This window comes from Amborella trichopoda, chromosome 11 (assembly GCF_054954075.1).
Source record: "Amborella trichopoda isolate Santa Cruz 75 chromosome 11, AtrichopodaSantaCruz75HAP2 v2.0, whole genome shotgun sequence".
In the NCBI taxonomy this organism is placed as follows: Eukaryota; Viridiplantae; Streptophyta; class Magnoliopsida; order Amborellales; family Amborellaceae; genus Amborella; species Amborella trichopoda.
This window is the reverse complement of record NC_142346.1, coordinates 43,721,329-43,743,077: the sequence shown is the minus strand read 5'-3', so window position 1 is coordinate 43,743,077 and position 21,749 is coordinate 43,721,329. Positions and strand designations below refer to the sequence as shown.

Genomic DNA, 21,749 nt, shown 5'->3' with positions numbered 1-21,749 from the left:
GGAACTCGTGTCTTCATGCTCAAATAAGAACCTCCTAACCAAGCCATGAACTGCATCTTCCAAGGCATTAGACTCAGACCAGGGTTGGGCCCAAGTCAATTGGACCTGGATCCAACCCACCTTGCGTTCAAGTCTACTGTGTGTTCAAGTCTACAGATAAAAATAGATACAAATTGTTGCATATATTTTATGCTATATATAATAATAATTATTATTATTTATATGTGTGATATATATTACATGTGTGAGGTTGGATAAGGTCAAGCTCACCCCAACACTAAAGGTCAAGTGGACCAAGACCCGTCTTGTTTAGTCTTTGCCTGGATCCAAACCCAGGAAGTAATGGGTTTGACCTACCAAGTCCATTGGTCGACCTAACCCATTTCCCACAACTAGGTTTGCAAACTCACAAAAAAATTTTCCATATAATGTTGCTAGAAAATAAATACAATCCAAAAGAAACCGAGAGCATTTTGTTGCGCCCCGGTAAAAGTTGCTCACAAGCCAATGCTTATGGTTTAGTGACTGGATTGTCGATACCCAAAACCAGTATGGAGTTTGGACTGGTGGATCGACGATCCGATTGAGAGAATATAGAAAATAAATAAAAAATAAAATGACTAAAATAAAAAAATGAAAATACTGGATTTTGAGCTCAAATGGAGAAAAATAACGCATTTTGATTTTTGAGGTCCTTCGAGCATAGCCTTGAGCTGAGGACATTTCTGGAATTTCATCAAGAAAATGCGCCCACTAAACTCGAAAGCGACCATGACGTGGGATGCCACGTCGGATCACGCGCTACCGTGGCACGCCTATATAACTGAATAGTTAGGGTTAGGGTTTCCATAACAACCCCATTTCTACGCAAATAATGCAATTTTTCCTCTCTTCTTCTTCGTGATTCACTTTGTAAACTTCAGGTAAATGAACTATAAGGATAGGCTTCTGAGACCTCTATTGCTGCACATTATTTTTCTTACCGTGTATTGAACAATGCGGGTAGAAAACCAGGGTTAGGATTTCGTCGCTGCAATTGTGCGGGTGTAAAACTAGGGTTTGGGTTACAAATTGGCAAAAAGGATATACCTTTTTCTATTCTTCTTCCTTGTATATATTTTCATCGTAGTTTGATTGATTTCAATTGTTTCTAGGGAGCAATGTCTCTTGTTGAATGACTGGTGGTGCTTTCTTCTTTCTTATTGTATAGGGCATAGTTCTGAATTTGATATTTTCAATGTGATTTTTTTTTGGTGTTTGGAAGTTTTTTATGGAAAATGTGCGGAAATTTAAGCAAAGGTAATCATTTCATTCTATATTGGCGATAATTAGTCAAATCTTGTGATATGAGTGGGTCTACCATTGGGTTACTCAAATAGCTTCTTGTTGTGAAATGAGACTAACTCTGATAAGTTACGAAGAAATGCTATTGTTCTGTGTGATACTATGTTATTTATATTTTCAACTTTGATGTTGGAATGAGCTCTGAAGAAGGTTAGAAGATGCTTGTTTTATACTGCATTTTTGTTATATAGAATGTTTTTTTTTTTCCTCTTTTTAGAATGAGGTCCGTTACATTATTGACGCACAGATCTTTTGGATTGGTTTCTTATTTGCATTTTTAGGGGTGTGGTATGGCATGCCCTAATTACTTTTTTTCATTGCACATTCATATGGTTCATATCTTTAGGCATTAAAAGGGGAAGGCCAGTGGGCTATTTAGGCCTTTTATATTGGAGATGGAACTGAACACCTATTGGGTTCTTATATTTAGTATATAAAAGGGATTTAGCTATTCAGCTACTGTTTGGGACTTTGGGTATTGTTTTTGAGAAACAGTGATATTGTCTTGGCAATATATCTAAAGCTGCAGCCTGCAGAAAGGGGAATTACAGTGAAGGTTCAGGGTTTGCATTGAGGTCATGAAATATACGAGTAGTCCTTTACTCTTAGAAAGGGGTGCTTGATAAAAGAAGGAAAACGGGGATGTGGTAGAATGTGGTATTGAGTATCTATAATTTTTATGTTTGCGATTCATATAATACACCATTGTATTTTTGTATTTAGAATTTTTATAATTCATTATTATTTGTATGTACAGTAAACGCAAGAACATCATTATGTCTGCATTATTTGTAAATGCATGTAGCATGCATCTTAGACATACTGTGTGGTATCATACATGTGATATCATTGTTCCATAGGTTAAATCATTTTATTGTCTGATTTAAGATTTAAATGCTTTTATATTCAGATGTACTGCTGAAAATTATTTGGTTAGGTGGTTCTTTTTCAGTTTGAACTTTACATGCACGAGGCATGTGCTATGCACATTTCTGTTATTGTCAGAATATCAGGATCGTAAAAACGATTTAAAAGTCAAAAATGAAAAATCCCTAAAACTGGGGATTAGGAATCATGTTTTCAATAAAGTTTATAATCCTAAAAGCAGGGGAGAATGTCTTTATGTACGTACATCCAAAATATTTACTCGTAAGTTTGGATAAAGATAAAATATTTACTAAGTGGACAGTCTCTTTTTCCAATTAGAAATCTTATCGTATATTTCAAATTAAATTACTATTGAAGAAAATATTACTCATGGATGACTATATATTTCAAATTAAATTACTATAGAAGAAAATATTTAGTCATGGATGACTATAAGTATTTGGTAAAGGCCAAGTTTCCTTCTCCAATTAGATTTCCTTTTCAAGAAAAACTAGATCTCCTATTATATAATTCCAATCAAATTACCAATAAAGGTTTATTATAGGAATAGATAGAGATTGAACTCAAAATAGGAAATTGGTTACCCTACACTCCAATTTATAGTGTCCCTCTCAATAGGTACCCTACCTTAAAGTCTATTTCCATAAGGTCCGGCTCAATTTAAATGCCACATGTCCGTACCCTTAACTGTGGCTTGGTATATGTAGAAGAGATATTGTTTGTAGATTGTATGTGATAGTTGATACCATAGATACCAAGCTCGTGGTCTGACCAGTCGGATCACTAACTAGTGCCTTGAAAAGGTTTGGTTGAAGTTAAAAACTAGGTTCGGTAAAAAACAATCAAAATTAATGTTTGACCGGTTTTGGCCTGTTGGATTAGTTGGTTTTGGCCTGTTGGATTAGCTGGTTTTGGCCTGTTGGACTAGTTGGTTTTGACTAGTTTGGCTTGCTAAATGAAGTTTGGCAAATTTTTTGATTTGCTTTATTTTGTTAAACTATTACATCTATATTTCTTTCCTTTCTTGAAAATCCTGTCCAACCTGTTTGACCAGTGGTTGGACTAGTTTTGATTGGACCAAACCCCTTTAGTTCGCACTCGATCTCCATAATGTCCCACTCAATCTGAATGGCACGTCCATACCCTTAACTGTATCTTAATACATGTAGAAAAGATATTTGTTTGTAGATGGTATGTGATAGTTGATACCATAGTCATCAAGCCAGTTGGACCGCTGCTAGGTGCCTTTGTTGGTTTGGTCTAAAAGTCTAGTTTGGTAAACAACTAGTCAAAACTAATGTTTGACCCGTTTTGGCCGTTTGGACTAGCTAGTCTTAAATGTCTCAAATGGTTTGACCAGCTAAATGAAGTTCGGAAAAGATCTTAGTACATTTTATTTTATTTTTAAACTAGTATATATATATATATATATATATATATATATTTCTTTCCCTTTTTTTTAAATCTGGTCCAACCTATTTGACTAGTGGTTGGACTAGTTTTGATTGAACCAAACCCTTTACCATTTCGGTAGCTGTCTGATCGTCATAACAATAGTTGGTACAATGCTGTTTTATTCTATTGTGGGAAATCACTCATGGTTGATATGTTACCGGTTATTTATTGACATGCTGCTTTTATCTTGCTCATGCAGCTTTACATGTTCCTGCTTTTATCTTCTGAAGTTCAGCTAGTTTTGGATTAAACCATATTCTAGCGGAATCTTTAGAATGTATAGAGGATCATTGTATGCATTTTTATCTCTATCTGGTTGACTCTATGAGCTAAAATACTAGTCAATAGATATATCCAATTCTCCATGTGGTCCATGAAAGGTAGCCCTATTTCTAACTTTTATAAATATTTGAACTTCTCTGATTTGCAAATCTTCATTATTAATTCATTCCTTGTTGTTTGCTCTAGTGAGTTCGGCACTTATTTGTCAAAGCTATAATATGGAGTGGTTGGATTTTCTGATGGACAATTCCTCATGCGTTTGTTATCCAGAGTGATTAATGTAATTCAGTGCTTAGTTCTTTCCCATGGCACGGGGGATAATTTCTCTCATGATGGCAGAATCTTCACAGAACATGTGGGATGTTTGGGCATTTAAATTGGGTGGAGAGATAAAATTGTTACAGGGCTGGCCAATTATGACTTCTGGAATATCTGTACTCATTGCTCTTGTTCTCTCCCTGTTTCTGATTATCGAACACTTGACTGTATATAATCAACCTGAGGTAATACTCCTGTTCTGATTTTATTAATGTTCATATTAAGTACTCAGCCTTTCTGTGTTTCCCACAATGTGGCATCTTGTGCATTTTGATAATTTTTTTCAAATATTAATTTTTGTGTGCATGGTCATTTTTGTCTTGGTATCATGACAAAGGCTTCTTGATTATATCTGCGTTGTCCTTGGCTTTTTCAAGTATTGTGGGTGTTGTATTTCCAGGAGCAAAAGTTCTTGATCGGGATCATACTGATGGTTCCATTTTATGCGACAGAATCGGTAGGTAAATCTAGTTTTAATGTTAATACTTTGCTTGTTGCTTTCCTTCATTACTTTTTTTATTTTTGTATCGCATTAAAAATTCTGTTACTGCCTATTGAAGATAATAGATTAAACTTAGCTCTTTTCTTGGAAATGGAGTCAGTCATGCAAAAGACCATGAGTGTTTCACTACACGTGTAAGAATTCTAGTGCAGGTTACCTGAACTGGACATGCTTCAGTGTAACAAATGGGTGCAATTTGCTTACCACAGACACACACACGGATATGTATTCTAAATTGATTCCTTTCTTATTTGGATTTTCTCTTTGGTGATAGTTCTTCTCTCTGTTGGATCCGAAGGCTGCATTCAACTGTCAAATTATGCGGGAATGCTATGAGGCTTTTGCTTTGTATTGCTTTAAGAGATATCTGATTGCATGTTTAGGTATGTTTCTGTTCTTGTTCATGCCTATTCGGCCATATCATTATTATCCTTTTCGGTAGTAGTCACTGTATCCTGTTACTTCCATCACCTGTGTCAAAATGGTTTGAACTGTAATTTTGGAATCTGTGAAGGCATGCAAGAGATGTGTTGATTGAACTGTTAGTTCTAGTTTTGCTTCAGTTGTTACCATGCCTTATTTAGCAAGACCACTAAAAATCAATTTACCTAGATGTATAGTCTGGATGAATGCATTTATGATAACATACTTGGTGGGGTCTTGTTCCCAGATTTGATAAGATATGCCTAAGTGGTTTTGAACTGATTGCATTTTTCATCTCTCCTATACTTGGAAGTAGAAGTGGGTTTGATGGGTCATTATGAAATTTTGAATTTAGAATGCTTATCATACAACTGTAATGTAGTGGAAGTCATGATATGTATATGAAACTTACTTTTCACTGAGTTAGTTTCTCTCCACATGTGGAGTTTGATTTTTTTCAAGTCTTTGAGTAATGTCATGTGGCTTACTTGGGATCTTGTATGAATGCTTCGTCTTAATTTGACATGCATTACTTGGCCTCTGCTGATTGTAAGTATTCTATGTTTAAGGTGGTGAGGACTGTACGGTCAAGCTTATGGAGAGTTATTCCAGAATGACATGCAGAGCACCTTTGCTAGAAGAATCATTCAGTGAAGGAGTTGTAAAGCATCCATTTCCATTGAACTGGTTGCTGAAGCAATGGCATCTTGGTCCCGATTTCTATGAATCTGTTAAAATCGGCATTGTTCAATATGTATGACAGCTCTTTTTCTTATTTCGGACGTACATATATTATGTGACAAATGCATGTGTCTGAAATGTTTCAAGAGTGACTGACCGACATGTACACATGTTGATGCAAGTGTCGCCACTTGAAGTATTGCCAGGCATGCATCGAACTTTTCTGTGTTAGGCATGCTGGCATGATGTGTCGGCCATTCTCACTTGTGTCCAAACTCTGCACACACGTCTAAAGCTTGGTCTCACTCACCTAATGCTGGTTTTGGGAACACTTCTGGAATGGATTCTGGTGCCTAATCCACGCAATGGTGGTGGCAGTCAACACTAGATGGTTTGAATGCATGATCCTGTTCTTGATGTGATGCACAGTGCTGCTAGTAACCAGTGTTGTGCATTCTCTTTGAAAATTACTGTGGACCTCTTTTTTCCTACCGTGCAACGCATAATCACACACTGATGCTACCCATTACCCCCAATAGCAAATACCAGTCCCAAACAAAACATAACTCTGTCGTAATTTTATGTACAAATAATTTTATATGTATTAAAGAACATGATACTCATAGCATATATTTCAGCACTCTACGAGTAAACTCATCCATCTGTTTTTGCCAAATCTGCTTATGTGAATCTTTCCAGTGCTCAGGTTTGTTAGTGTTTACTTGAGCAGGGGAAGGATTCAAATCTTCTATTTATTGTTGGTAACTGAGGGCTGATGTTACTTGTGGACAACAGAACAGTTACAAGCTCACTATGATACAAGTATCATAGCATACCAACGCATAATTTTACTAAGATGGTCATCTTGTCTACTCATCCATGTTGTAGGGCAGTGTTCTGTTTGACACAACATTTTCTGTGCTGTTGTCTGACATCATGTGTCTATGACAGACACCAACATGGGCATCTTGTTTTGTAGTATACATGTTTATATGTATTATATTTTGTATATATCCTTCCAATTATATTTCTTATCTATTTGTGTTGCATTTATTTCTTGACTGGATTGTCTTTTCTTGTCAGATGATATTGAAGATGAACTGTGCATTTTTAGCACTTATTTTTGAACACTTTGGGATCTATGGAGAGGGAAAATTTGAGTGGAACTACGGGTATGTGAACCCTTTATCTGTTAGTTACTTAGGATCTTGTTTTCTTGCTTGTGTGGTATCGATTTGCATAAGTTTATTTTATGCTTCATTCTTGTTATGAGACTTTTCACTTTAAGATGGTTCACTTGCATAATTGCGCCAATGGCTGCTTTCTGTGGCAATAATTGGGTTTATGATTGACTTTGCAAGTACTTCTGCAGTTATCCTTACCTTGCAGTTGTCCTAAATTTTAGTCAGACCTGGGCGTTGTATTGCCTCATACAATTCTACTCTGTCACAAAGGATAAATTGGAGCCCATTAAACCATTGGCGAAGTTTCTGGTGTTCAAGTCCATTGTATTTTTAACATGGTGGCAAGGCATTGTAATAGCATTTCTATTCTCTATTGGTGCCTTTAGAGGTTCATTGGCTCAAAAACTGAAAACACGCATCCAGGACTACATCATCTGTATTGAGGTAACTGCCTAAACAACCAATTCGTTTTATGTTATATCTGTAGCATATTAATTGCCATGTTTGTCACTGGAGGTTCTTTTTTTCTTTTGCAAGTATTTTGTTGATGAATGCGAAACAGAGGTTACTGGGACTCTTGGGTGCTGAGTGATTATTTTGGTTCAACATTGAAAAAGATTATATTGTTTTGGTTTGCTGGTCAAACAACCATGTTGATCTGCTTCACTGAAGAAAATTGTTGTATATGTCTCATCATAAAAAATAATATACTCTAAGCATATCCTTTAACAGATGGCTGTTGCAGCTATTGTGCACCTTCGTGTTTTTACTGCAAAACCCTATGCACGAGGTGAAAGGTGCTTTCGAAATGTTTCTGTTATGGCAGACTATGCCTCCTTAGAAGCCCCTTTGGACCCAGAAGAGGTCAGAGACAGCGAGAGGTCCACAAGGTCACGATTTGCTCAACCTGATGACCAAGAAAAGCGAATGAGTTTTCGGCAAAGTGTTTGCGATGTGGTCTTAGGAAGTGGGGAAATTGTAAGTTCTTTGTGTGGTTATATGCCTATATTGGCTATGCCTGTATGTTTTAGATAGTTAAACATGTTGTTTTTGTGTTCCTTAACAGCCCTTCTATCCACTTCCGTTGCTTGCAGATGGTTAATGATGTGAAGTTTACAGTTTCACATGCAGTAGAACCGGTGGAGCGGGGGCTTGTCAAAATTAATGAAACGTTTCACCAGATATCTGAAAACATCAAGCAGCAGGGGAAGCGGAAGAGAACCTCCATGGATGATAGTTATATCATTCCCATGCATCCTTGGAGGAATGAGTTTTCAGGAATCACTGATCAATATCTGGAAGGGAGCATTAGTGATAGTGGTTTGGATGTTGGAAAGAGGTACCACCATGTAGGATCTGGGGCATGTCAATCAAATAGACATGATAGTTATATGACTTACAAGGTACAGGGCAACAGATGGACCTCTAAAGACTAGTGTTTTATATACTGTACAAAATCATGTTGTGCAGCATGAAGGTCACCGTCAATATTGTTGGCTAACAACTCTTACTTGGTATATTCTCTTTAATCCCTACTAGTCTTGTTTTCGTTCTTCTATTACCATTTCAATATTGGCGGTGCGTAAATTCTGCTTCGAGTTTGTTGGATGGGTTTGAATAACTTAGGTGTGATCTTCTTTTTATGCACTGAGGAGATGCTTATTTGTTTTAAATACATGTTCTTCTCTTTCATGTTAATTGACTTAGAACATTCTGATCTTCCATTACGTTAGTGGATGGGGCTAGAAACATACTTCCGAGGAGGTGATACAGGACAATAATTGGGCTGTCGAAATTCGGCATGTTTGGGGAAATGGGGTTCTGTTTTGCTTTGCTTATGTTTCTTGGCGAAAGCAAAGACAATCTCTTAAATCTTAACTTTACTGTCCATTTTTTGGGTGTATTTGGCTGAAAAAGGAAAGAGGCCTGTGTTGGTTTGTTTTAAATGTATGTTCTTCTCTTTCATGTTAATTGACTTGGAACATTCTGATCTTCCATGACGTTAGTGGGTTGGACTAGAAACATACTTCCGAGGCTGTGATACAGGACAACAATTGGGCTGTTGAAATTCGGCATGTTTGGGGAAATGGGGTTCAGTTTAGCTTTGCTTATGTTTCTTGGCCAAAGCAAAGAGAGTCTCTTAAATCTTAACTTTACTGTACATTTGTTGAGGGTACGTGTTGGTTAAAGCCAGCTGTTTTGAAATTTATTGACCTTTTTTCTCTGCGGCCGGTTTTGCCAGTTGCCCCAAGGTAATATAAAGGAAATATAAAGAGGGATATATCCTCTTTTATGCAAAGGGTCAATTACTCTCATTTTTATGGCTTGTAAATCAATTTCATCATATAGATAACAAATAAATTGTAGAGTCTACAATATTGATAACCCGTAATTTGAAATTTTATTGTGTTTGCATACACAGAAAAACAACGTTTGAGGAGTTAATACCTTATTTTTCTTTGGTGTCAAAGCTGGGGTTTGGGAGTCCCCCATACCAAATCATCATATTTTTACATTATTTTTTGGAAAGGGTCATGACAGCTTGTTTTTATTGTAGGGGCCCAATAGTGCTGCATTGCTATTGCCATTGTTTTCATTGCCAATGGAGCCTTGGCATGAAAATATTTTTCATTGTTGTTATTTTTAAGTTGAATTAATGCTTTGGTCTTGTTTTGATCTTTGTTTTTCTTGGTATTTTTTATCACTTATATAAATCCATGTGCGAATGATTATATTTTTTTGACAAATCTTAAGCCATTCTTGAGTTATTGTCTTAGTTTTCTAGAAATTTTGCATTGTTTTGTTTCTAATTAAAAGAACGCGAAGTCTTTCCCTGAACCAACAGAAGCACTTGGTTGTTTTTGCTTTCCTAGAGAAGCCAATGCTGGCTGTAAAATGAACCCAAAAACATTAATGAGTGTAATCTTTATAGAATTGCAATGATAGAGCACTATGACAATTTTTACCAAAAAGCTTGGGAAATCAAGCAAACTACTGGGGATGTTGGGTTCCATTTTCTTTATCCTTTTTTGAAGTCAATGTTTAACATAGCAACTTTTACATTCTAGACTTCGCTCATTTTGTCACCTGTATTTCTCTTGGTTATTTGCTGATTGTTTATATTTTCCTAGGTCCTAATTTTGCTGACACTGATTCCACTTACCGGTACATATATTTGGCTGACATTGATAGCGGTACATATATTTTTGGACTCCCGGAGAGAAGGAAAGCCTGGGTTTATCTAACCACTAAGATACAAGCTGATCAACATGGATTCTAGTGCCTCATTCGAGTTAATCCAGTGTTCGCTTGTCATTCTAGTGAAACAGGTATTTTGGTCCTTACTGGCTGCAGATTTGGAGTAAAATCTGTATATAGAAACTACTTTGTTAATGCAAGAAGAAGGGATGATGCACATTTTATCTCATCATTCCCAAACTATAGAAGTTAAAAGTACACTGTTGTCTCATTACAAATTTAGAACACTGTGGTTCCAATTTTCAATAATAGATCTCTTTTTCAAATCTTTCATTTTGATGGTGAATTCAGGCAATGTTTCTTCCAGCTATACATTAGGGGTCCTTCTATATTTGGTTGGATTTCTTTATGTACATATTATTTTCCTTCTTCTATTTTTGTCTTGTTATTAATTTAAGATTTTATTCAACTATTCTCTTGTGAATATTGCACATAATATGATGGAAGCTGAATTCTAGTATATCATGGAGGAGTAGCCATCTGAAAATTTTGAGAAGCAATGGCAAGCTATCATTTTTCTTGGATCACTTGTGTGCCTGCCTGTATTTATTTACCAGATGAATCTGTCGGAGAGCAGGTGGTAGTCTTGAGATAAATAAACTTGAAGAGATCATGGGAAGCATCTAGTTCCGAACTGGTAATACCATTCCAAGTAGGTGATATTGTAATGGAAAAATTTTATAAGGAGCTGAGGCTTTAAACAATCGAATTGGAGCCTACCACAAAAATTTCACTAGAAGAGGTTGTTTTGATACCCAAATATTCTCTAATTGATCTTCTCTACATCAAGATGTATGGACATGAGAAAAAAATGGATTTTTAGTTTTGGAAATAGTGTATTTTGTAAAACATTTTTGGATTGTCAATTTTCAAGATTTTCAAGTTTTCATAGATATGTCGATCTACACTATTTTTGAAGCTTAAACTTTATATATAAAGATGAAAATATATTTTAAGGCTATCACAAAGATTTCTAGTATTGAAACCACATTTCTCGATAATATTTAAGGTAGGCTCGAATTTGATTGTTTAGAGCCTAGGCTCTATACAAACCGCACCCTATTGTAATTATTATAGATGCTGCAAACATGTGTGTATGAAGGCTACATGGTGGATTATCCATCATGTAGCTATTTCAATATTCCATAAATGGGCTTTAGAGGCTATTTCAATATTTTTGGGTTTTGGCTTAACCCCCTTTGTAAGAGATTTAAAAACTGTAATGTGATCGCCTAATGTTTCTTCATTCTTCATTTTTTTGACCTTTTTGAATGGCCTTATATCAATAGACAAAGTGGTTAGTAAAGAAAAAGCCATTAGTTTTCGACTGTGTTCTCTCCTTTTAAGGAAAAGAAATGGGAAGCATCTCGCTATTCTACATGAATACAGTTATATGTTTCAGGGGTACAGGTGTCATATTCGTCATCCAAGAAAATGTGAATTTGGCGACGTATCTTGTCATGAGGAGACAACCAACTTCGACAATGTTTTACTAATACTACATTTCATGTTGAATAGCAAGAGAGAATCAATTATATGTCAATTAGCTTGACATGGATATTTCAAAATTTTCTAGATAGCTTCAAAGTTCATGTGCCTACGCAAAAAAGACTGAAAAAAATATAAAATGATTTAAGAAATGTTTAATGAACAAGAAGAAGCATCCAGAAAAATCTATGTTGATATGCTTGCTGATATGTGTCCCAGTTACAGCCCCCTAATGCCTCGACGCTGTTTATATGCATAGGTAAAAATTTCTGACACTGTTTATCAAAGAAAAGTGTCTTGCACTATTTAGCAAATAGTTTATAATGTCAAAAAGACAAGGGGATGTGCGCTTCACACATGTATTTAAGGTTCAGTGAATGCCTGGTGAAGGCGCAATCTACTTCCAAAAATGCATAAACAGAGACTGCTTATTTGACGAAACTGATTGTAATTGTTTTTCCTCCCAAAATATCAACATATTTATTTATTTCCTCCTGATGATGTGGGGATTGATGTTGTTGGATATTCTTGTTTTTAATTGGTAATTGTTGAGACTGTGTTTTTGTTGTGTATTACTTATCCGCGCACCGGTGTGCATCGCTGTCCTGTCTATGAACCATAAGAATGCTGCAAGTTTTTTTGCCGTTTGTAATGTATCATGATTCTTAACGAGTGTTGGATTGGCTTGTAAATGATATTTGCTTGTATTGTTTGTCCTAGAAAACTCTGTGATTTAGATATTTCATTGAGAAAACTCCTTTCTCCCTCTCTCTCTCTCTCATTTCCTTAAGTTTACTTGAAGCATATTTCCTTAAGCTTGCTTGCTTGCTTTTTCTTGCATTTGTGTTAACATTAAAAGGTTACTTTGAAGCCAAAAGATTATATGGTTCTGCGACATATATTTTGAATGGAGACCTTCCAACTTTTGGAGGATCAGATGTTCCAACTAAATGCTAGAAACTTAAAAATCTAATTTTTTTTCCTTCAAAATTTTCATCTGGTGATTACAAAGTGGATCGCAAAATTTTGAATTGATAAAATTTCCCTAATTAGGTCTCTTGCCCAATGGCATAAGTATAGAGTGCGTTCCCATGGAAATAATCTATATGACTTCTTATTTGAGTGCAGTTTCCTTTTTCAACAATTTTGTTGATCTTGTTTTGCACTTACGTATATTCCTAAGAAATAATCAGTTATTTTGGATGATCAGGATCTATCAGTATTTTGGGCAATCATACCAGGAATGGATTTATGTAATTAAAAAATGCTGACTGATGGTCTCAGCAAGATTGGTACTGGCATACTTTGATTTTGACATCAGTCCACTTATTGATGCTTTTGAAATCTATTTACTACAAGTCCTTTTAATTGATTGGGCTTTTCTTTCCTTCAAATTCTGTCTAGTCTTTATTTCTTTCATTGTAAATTTGGTTAAAGAAGAACAGGATGTTGAGATCTTGTTGCTAAACAAGGATAGCCATGATGCGGACCATAAAGTATATTATGCTGTGGGAAAAATTAGCAACTGCTGATTTTTTCTTTTTCATCAGATTTTTTCTAGATTGTGTTTTACTTTTTTAAATTTATGAGTAGAATACTAACTACATGATGAGGTCTTGCTTCCAAAAATGATGGGCTGTGATGTGCCTAAAATGCGTCACTCTAGACAACATCAAGAATTTTAAATATTAATTTTGAAGTCTTTAGTGCTGAAAGGCACCGGTACTTCTGCGTTATAAAATTCCATTGAGAACTCAACAATAACATTACTTAATGTTATTATATTTATGCCCTCCACCCATCTGATGGAAATATATGCATCTTACATTGCTTGTTTTAATTGCTCGTGTGGCCACCTGACATGACACCTAAAATTAGGATGGAGACCTGGAATTGTCATTGTTGAGTTCATCTGAATTGGAGACAACTTGAGTTGCGGGGAGGGAGTTCCAAGTTATGTCAAATACGCTTTTTTTGAAAATAGCAACAGTACAATACATGTCAAAGTGTAATCAAGGTCATGTGCTCTTTGGCCCTTTATAGATTTTGAAATTTGTTACTTTGGCTTCGGATGTGATTATATCTTTAAATTTATTAGCTTTTGATGTGTTTAGTCTAATTTTTTCATGTTCCATGCATGTGTTGTTAGATAGGCTGTCGGTATCAGGCCTGGTTTCTGGTGCACTTCTCTAGCTGCGATGTCTCACCCTACCTAAACCTTTAAACTTTGGGAACATCGTGGTTTTTTGTTGAGCCTAGAAAATCTTTGCTCTTGTAACATCCTGGACATTTGATTGGACCATCAGGCATTTTAACTGAACTTTTGAGCTCATTGCCACTGCTTCCATAAAATTTCCACCAAGTTATTTCATTCTTTTTTGCACATGGTACTGGATAAGCTTTATTTATGTAATGACATTTTATATTCTAGTCTCCTGTGCTCTATGTAAACACCCATTTTATGTTTTTGCTGCCTTTTGTGATTGGCACAAAACAAATATTTTCCTTTTGGAGAGGCTGTGAAGAGGAAGTTTTGTCATGCACCACTCTGAATAAACAGTGCTGATAGCTCACTTTACTATCTGAGCCAAACTGTGGTTCACTGCCTATCAATGATTCATTGCCAATGAGTTTAGTTAGGCAAGAAGAGAAGTAATTTCTTCGCTGGTTATATTGTTCATTGATATTCCTTTTTTTGGTGTTGGCATCGATGAGGCGATGATGATGAAATTTTTCGTGCACCACTCTGAATATTGAGTGCTGATAAACACCCTTTGCATCTGAGCCAATTTGACTTTATTTGTTGTTACTTCGTTTATTCTATAATTTCTATAACTTCTCAGGGCTATGGAAATTAGGGAAGGTTAAGTTCTTCCATAACTATATTCTTAGGATAATTACATATCTGCAGTCTTAGGGTAAGTACACTAGTCATCTCGTTTTGTACCATGCATGGTATATGAATCGGCAATCCACTGTCTGTTTCCGATGGGCAGGTCGAAATTAACCTTGGTTTTCTGTAGACAGAGACTTGGACCTCGTATGTTAAATCTCCCTCATTGGTCATCAGGAATTTATGTTGGATTCGCCTTTCATGTCACAAAAATAAATATATGGTGTATGTATATTGTTCCTTTTCTTTGACTTGACTTGCGTGCCCTCCAATGGTTTAATAGTTAAATAATATTCCTCTAGTTTCTTTACCAGCTTAGCTCTTCCTAATAAGTTTTACTATGGGTTTTTAAAGGAGCAGATGATGAGGTCTTGTTGTGAAATGAGACCTACCATGATGCGGATGCTTCCTTTTTAAACCTGCTGCTTATGTTTATGGTTTTTGTTGTGTGCATTGTCTGGAGAGTGAGAGAGAGAGATTTTGCTTGCGACACTCTCTGGTCCATGTTTTCCTTGCTAATTTCTTTCTTCTGCACTTGTATGATTCTAATGTTGTTTTCAGAATATTTCTCTTTGGTTTTTGTTAGGCTACACCACTTGATACACTTATCTTATAGTGTAGTAACTTTTTGTCTAGGGGTATTAACTAATTAGTCAAGGGTAAAATAGAAATTTCTAATAGAAACAATAACACTTGTCCAGAATAGTGGACAATGACATCACCGGCATAGTATGTGACATCACCTTCAATATGCATTAATTGTTTTTTAAGTACTAATAGAATGCCACTATTTTCTTTTAGAAATATCCGTTCTACCATTCTTAATGACAAAAAATGTCCCTACCTGAAAAATTTCCTATGACAATTCAAGGGTATGTAAGTGTTCAAAATTATTGATTCAAGGGCATGTAAGTGTTCAAAATTCTTTAAGTGTATACACCATCAAGTGGTGTAGCCTAACAAAACCCTTCTTTTAGGAGACGGCAATGATGAGGAATTTAGTCATGCACCACTCTGATTTTTTAGTGCTGATAAAGTCAACACCTATTTCTCTGAGCTGATTTCTTTTTCTTTTTGCCATATATTTTTTTTTATTTTCGTAGAATTGATTTTAATTTGGGTTAAATATATTTTTTTCCGTGTTCTTTGGCAATGATGAAGGATTTAGTCATGCACCACTCTGATTTTTTAGTGCTGATAAAGTCAACACCTATTTCTCTGAGCTGATTTCTTTTTCTTTTTGCCATATATATATATATAATTTTTTTTTTTTCTTAGAATTGATTTTAATTTGGGTAAAATATATTTTTTTCCGTGTTCTTTGGCAATGATGAGGAATTTAGTCATGCACCACTCTGATTTTTTAGTGCTGATAAAGTCAATGCCTATTTCGTTTAGCTGATTTCTTTTTCTTTTTGCTGTATTTTTTTATTTTCATAGATTTGATTTTAATTTGAGTAAATTATATTTTTTCCTGTGTTCTTTTGTTCCATGTTCTTTTTATCTTCCTGCTTTTAAATGATGTATCTTCTCCAGTTATGTCTCCACCTTCTATTTTTTCAGTTAATTTCCTTTTTCTTTTGAAATTCTTCTTATGGGGAAGAATGGGATCTCGAAGAAGCAGATGATGTGGGTCCCATTACAAAATGGGACCCTACCATGATGCGGACCTAGGGCGTATTGCGCTTGAGGATAAAATAGGTGACTGATGCTTCTTTCTTTGAAATGTCACTTGTAAAATCTGCTTTTACATTGTTTTGGATGACTAAGCTTTGGAAAAGATGAAATTTATTTTTAACTAAGCTTTGGATGCTTTTACATATGTTTTTTTTATGGAAAACTCCTCCCAGGGCTTATAGGCCAAAAGGAACAGTGATTTTGCTTACCCTCATCACCATCAAAACTTCATCGTATGGTCACAGTCGATAGTGTTTTAATTTTCATTTTTTTCTACAAATCTAAATTACTTGAAGTTTGGAGCGTGTGTACATCTTAGTGAAGCGCACTTAATAAAAATATGAAAAAATTCATTCGTAAAATATAAATTGATCAAAATACCCCCAAAAATTTACAAGGGTATTTTTGTTAATTTATATTTTAAGAATTATTTTTTTCATATATTTATTAGGTGAGCTTCACTAAGATGTACACACGCTCCAAATTTCAGATTATACTTAAGTTGTAAAAAAATAAAATAAAAAATGAAACACTACCGAACAACTGTGACCGTGCGACGAAGTTTGGATGGCGATGAGGGTAGGGGAAATCGCTGTTCATTTTCTCCTATAGGCGTTTTATAGTATCTTCCTTTTTTTAGTCATAGATTTGATTTTAATTTGACTAAAATATATTGTTTTCCTGTGTTCTTTTTATCTTCCTGCTTTTAAATGATGTATCTTCTTCAGTTATGTCTCCACCTTCAATTTTTTCAATTAATTTCCTTTTTCTTTTGAAATTCTTCTTATGGGGAAGAATGGGATCTCAAAGAAGCAGATGATGTGGGTCCCATTACAAAATGGGACCCTACCATGATGCGGACCTAGGGCGTATAGCGCTTGAGGATAAAATCGGTGACTGATGCTTCCTTCTTTGAAATGTCGCTTATAAAACCTGCTTTTACATTGTTTTGGATGACTAGGCTTTGGAAAAGATGAAAATTAGTTTTAACCAGTTATTGGTTAAAAATATGGTTTGTTAAAATTTATTTTAACATTATTTGGTTTATATATATGCTTTTAATAGAGTAGAATGGCGGACTTTCATGTAGGCCTCAACTAGTTAGAAAAAGGCTCTGATGATGAGGACTTGGCGGTGACCTTGAGAGTTGTATTGATAGCGCTAGGAAGATCACATGTGCTAAGTAGTTGTCATTGCAAGTTTGCCTGCTGTACTGGTTCACTATGAAGTTATGGACCAGTTTTATTTCTCTGCCATCAATTGAAATATTGCTATTGCCTTCTATTAAATTTACTTATCGTGCCTTTTTAACTGGAGGTGTGATGAGAATGTGGTATGCACTACTCTAAGTGGCCTTCTGTATTAGTTAATTCTTCTATGTTACTTTGAAACAAGCATTGAAGTAGCAGTTATTCTCTTTTCCAAAGCATTAATTGTTCGTCTGTGATCTAGTATTTTTTTTTTTGTCTCATGATTGGTTTGGGGGCCGGTTTGTTTTCTATTCCACTAGTGCTGATGATGTGATGATGGTGGATTGGGGCCGATCTTTTTCACTGGTGCTTATGATGTGCTGGTGTATTTTTGTTTAGGTTGCATTTTGTAATGTATATGAGCCCATTTATTGGTCGTTCACTAGCTGACTTCCATTTTTTCTCGGGCTTTGCCTTTGACCAATCTTTTGTTTTGAATTTTGGTGGTTGGTTCGTTGTATGCTGGTGCTGGTGCTGCCATACTTTTCTTGCTGTTCATTTGAGCGATGTTTCATTGTAGGTTGGGTGCAGATCCAATGGGAAGGCATTTATGGGATGTTTAGTGGAGTGGTTTGGGATCGGTAGATGTTCTATGGTGGATTTCTTTGGAAGTGCTTGTGGTTTGGTTAGAGTCATTAGTCAGTAGGTGTAGGATCATTTGGTGGTAAGAGTTTTTGTTAGTGTCTGAAAAGATGGTTCATCATTGGAAGTAGAGAGTACTGAGTGTATTCTTCTATTAGCATGCCTGCACCCCCCCCCCCCCCCCCCCCCCTCCCGCCAATTTTACGAGCATAAATACCACTTAGGGGGAAAGTGTCGTTATTCCATTTTTACTAGTTTTTTTTTTTTTTTAAAAGAAAAGAAATTTACTCCCGACGGTTGTTATAAAAAAACATGGACATGGTTCACTTTGAATATGCTGTTATCGTTTGAAATCTGAGGTGCAATAGCGGTATAAATTAGAAGAGAAGTTGCGGGAACTAAATGGCAATTTTGCCGTTTATCTCGCCGATAACATGATGGCCTAACATATTATCTATCACTTTGTCAGTATTTGAAACGAGAAACGCCATTATATTCAACGATAAAAAAGAAGTTTGTCGAACTACCCATGAGAGAGATACTTCTTATTTGATGTTACTATAGATGTCATGAGATAAAGAAGTAAAGCTCTATAAGTACAACCGAAAACAAAGAGAGGAAGAAATGGAAGAAGTTGTACTCCCTGCTTCTTGGGATGACCCTCTTTGATTTCCATGGACAACTAAAACCCTTAACTTGAAGGATAATTTAAACCTTTATATTGAACGATCCTACACTGGCTAAGGCCCCAACTAATTCATGCAATGCACTTCGAAAGGTTTCTATCAATGAATCTATACTTCCCAACCCATACTTCTCAAATTGAACCTCATGACTGTCTTTACCTTGAGCAATGACGGGTTGGGTAGGCGCGCATCCTACACTGGAACATTTGACACATTTAACATTTTGCAATAACTCACATGTTGAGAGACTATTTTACATGTTTACAACTATTCAATCTCACAATCATGTGTCTTTTGATAATAATTTGAAATTAAATTTGACTATATGGGTAAAAGGTTAAAGGGTGTGGTTTGTATGGAGCTGAGGCTCTAAACATTAAAGTAAAACGCACCTTAAAGTAGTATCAAGAAATGTGGTTTCAATACTGGAAGCTTTTGTGATAACCTTTAAATAATATTTTTTCACCTTTAATTATAAAATTTAAAGTTTAAAAAAATGTGTAAATGCTTTACAAGATGTATTATTTCCAAAACTAGAATTTTTTTATTTTATTTTATTTTATTAATTCGAGGATATTTAGGCAACAAAACAACCTCTTCTGGTGAAATTTTTGCGGTGGGTTCTAATTTAATTGTTTAGAGCTTAAGCTCTATATAAACTTTTTCCAATGTCAAATATTTATCTCTCATTGGTATATTGATAAATGTTTTCAAAGAAATAAAGAGAGCCTTAAGCTTTTTATGTATCATAAAGCTAGTATTTATTGAAAATTTTAATAAACAAGAAGTAGCACTATTGCCGCCCTTGTAACTTCCATTATATACAACACTCCCCAAAAAGGAAAAGTTTATATAAGTTTGCAACCTTAAAATGTAAAGTTTATGTAAGGTTGCAACCTCAAAATGTAGAATTACATATGCACCTAAAAAATCTATCGGAAAGGTTGTTTTAATGTTGAAAAACCCTTTATTTGATCATCTCGACATCGAGATGTATGAATATATAAAAAAAAAGTTTTTAAGTCTCAAAAATAGTGTATTTTGCAACACATTATCTAGGATATCTATTTTCAAGATTTTCATATAATTATAGATCTCCTTGATTTATATTATTTTTGGAGTTTAAAATTTTTTAATTAGATATGAAATTAATTTTTAGGATAATCTTAAGAATTTTTTACAACAAAATTACATGTTATGATAAAATATGGAAGTGCACCTTAATTGGATTGTTTAAGGTTGCAACCTTATAGAAATCGCACCCCTCCTGAAATATTACCTATTAAAAGATTATATTGCATATATGGAAAGTGCTTATATAAACAGGCCTTACATGAAGGAGTTTACAGTATCTTACACATCATCATTGTTATCACCATCTAATCCTTAACCCAATTATTTGGGGTTGCCTGCATGAATCATGTTCATATATTTTTCTCTATCAAAGGTCATATCTTCAGTAAGAGTAAAAATCACTATATTTTTTTTCACTATTTCTATTCATGTCATTTTGGGCCTTCCGCTTGTCCTTTTAGAGTCTTCAACTTGAATGTGTATTAGGTCTACGCTGCACATGGTCAGACCACTTATGTATATTTTTCATTATCTTATCGTCAATTGAAGCTACACCTACATTCTCTCATATATATTTATTTTGAATTCTATACTTTCTTGTCATGCCACTTATTTATCTTAATATCTTTATCTCAGCTACATTCATTCTATGAATATGTTGTTTCCTGACTACCTAACAATCCATCCCATAAAGTATAGCTGGTTTTACAACTATCGTATAGAACTTCCCCTTTAGTTTTAATGATATGTGGCAATCATATAAAACTCAGGGTGCATATCTCCACTTCGTCCGCCCAACTAATTCTATATGCGACATCTTCCTGAATCACTCCATTCTCTTGGATTATCGACCGTAGATATTAGAAACAATCTCTTTTAGGTATTTCTTGATCAACTACTTTCTCATTTCTACTCCTATTATTACTACACTTATATTTTATATATTATGTCTTAGTCCATCCAATTTAATTGGTCAATATCGATATGATAGTCTTAAGAGACATGTAGTATTGGGCATTGTCTTAAAAAGTGTCATCAAATGCCAAAAGATATTGTACTTGTGTCGGAGTAGAATATGCATTTACTCCCTCAGGCAAAACACCACCTAGAATTGGTTTTAGGACCTTAAATTTTGGGAGGTAACCTCTTCAATCCATATATTAACCTCAACCAAAAAAGAAAAAAAATTCCTAATTGTACCCTTTATGCACTTTTAAAAAATAACGCCTTGAGATTGAATAGAGACCTAAGTGTTTCAATTTTTCTTTTAGAATAATCATATGGTAATTCTTAAGTGGGTCCCAAAATTTCAAATTTTTTTAAATAGGCCTTTTGACCAAGGGAGTAGAAGTAAACCATCCTCCCAACCAAGCACAGTATACATGCTCTTGTCAAAATTACACCATCCTACTTAAATAAACATTGTGCATTACTACAACATCAAACTGTACCTTTTAGAAATGATATTTTTTTATTAGAAAATGGTTTGATAGGGCTGCAACCTTATCAAAATAAGTAAAACATCACTTATAACTCATCAAAAATTACAATTCAAGCATTAGAAAACCTTTAAATTGTTAATCTTGGTTAGAACATCATGGTTGTGAAAAAAAAAATTAGGATCTGAAGTTTTTAAAATATGGTTACTGTAACAAACTATCTAAACCGTCTATTTCACTTTAAAAATAAGTGTTTATGGTTCCAAAAGATCTTATACCATTTTTTGAGTTTCAAATTCCATTGTCGGTGTTGAAAATTAATTTT

General features: G+C 34.9%; 1 protein-coding gene and 4 non-coding genes across 19 annotated transcripts; all 5 read left to right on the top strand.

Moving 5' to 3' along the window:
* Positions 1-665: 665 nt before the first annotated feature.
* LOC18448332 (protein LAZ1 homolog 1) lies at positions 666-18,578 on the top strand. 15 transcript variants are annotated; one of them, XM_088850675.1, is made up of 12 exons: positions 666-923; positions 4,156-4,472; positions 4,688-4,744; positions 5,064-5,172; positions 5,782-5,966; positions 6,977-7,065; positions 7,266-7,521; positions 7,904-8,055; positions 8,172-8,591; positions 10,209-10,406; positions 13,702-13,840; positions 18,164-18,578. In XM_088850675.1, exons 2-8 carry the CDS (start codon positions 4,275-4,277, stop codon positions 7,916-7,918), a joined length of 909 nt encoding a protein of 302 aa, XP_088706801.1. In that variant the 5' UTR covers positions 666-923; positions 4,156-4,274; the 3' UTR covers positions 7,919-8,055; positions 8,172-8,591; positions 10,209-10,406; positions 13,702-13,840; positions 18,164-18,578. The 15 variants fall into 15 exon arrangements, with proteins under 15 accessions (XP_088706801.1, XP_088706793.1, XP_088706794.1 ...); XM_088850667.1 differs by having other exon boundaries at positions 7,810-8,055; XM_088850668.1 differs by lacking the exons at positions 13,702-13,840; positions 18,164-18,578 and adding exons at positions 10,893-10,972; positions 11,738-11,963 and having other exon boundaries at positions 7,810-8,055.
* Positions 14,537-14,611, top strand: LOC148779931 (small nucleolar RNA Z221/R21b). The gene has a single exon (XR_016045125.1). It is a non-coding gene; the product is annotated as a small nucleolar RNA Z221/R21b (small nucleolar RNA).
* On the top strand, positions 15,698-15,776 carry LOC148779930 (small nucleolar RNA Z221/R21b). Its single transcript, XR_016045123.1, has one exon. It is a non-coding gene; the product is annotated as a small nucleolar RNA Z221/R21b (small nucleolar RNA).
* Positions 15,864-15,942, top strand: LOC148779929 (small nucleolar RNA Z221/R21b). The gene has a single exon (XR_016045122.1). It is a non-coding gene; the product is annotated as a small nucleolar RNA Z221/R21b (small nucleolar RNA).
* LOC148779928 (small nucleolar RNA Z221/R21b) lies at positions 16,039-16,103 on the top strand. The gene has a single exon (XR_016045124.1). It is a non-coding gene; the product is annotated as a small nucleolar RNA Z221/R21b (small nucleolar RNA).
* Positions 18,579-21,749: the final 3,171 nt, after the last annotated feature.

What these genes read in the sequence shown, in the direction of transcription:
- LOC18448332 (XM_020676153.2), top strand. Translation starts at nt 4,275, where the DNA reads ATGGCACGGGGGATAATTTCTCTCATGATGGCAGAATCTTCACAGAAC. An exon ending in AAATTTGAGTGGAACTACGG is followed by an intron (nt 7,066 to 7,265) that starts GTATGTGAACCC and finishes GTACTTCTGCAG; the next exon opens with TTATCCTTACCTTGCAGTTG. An exon ending in TCTTAGGAAGTGGGGAAATT is followed by an intron (nt 8,056 to 8,171) that starts GTAAGTTCTTTG and finishes CGTTGCTTGCAG; the next exon opens with ATGGTTAATGATGTGAAGTT.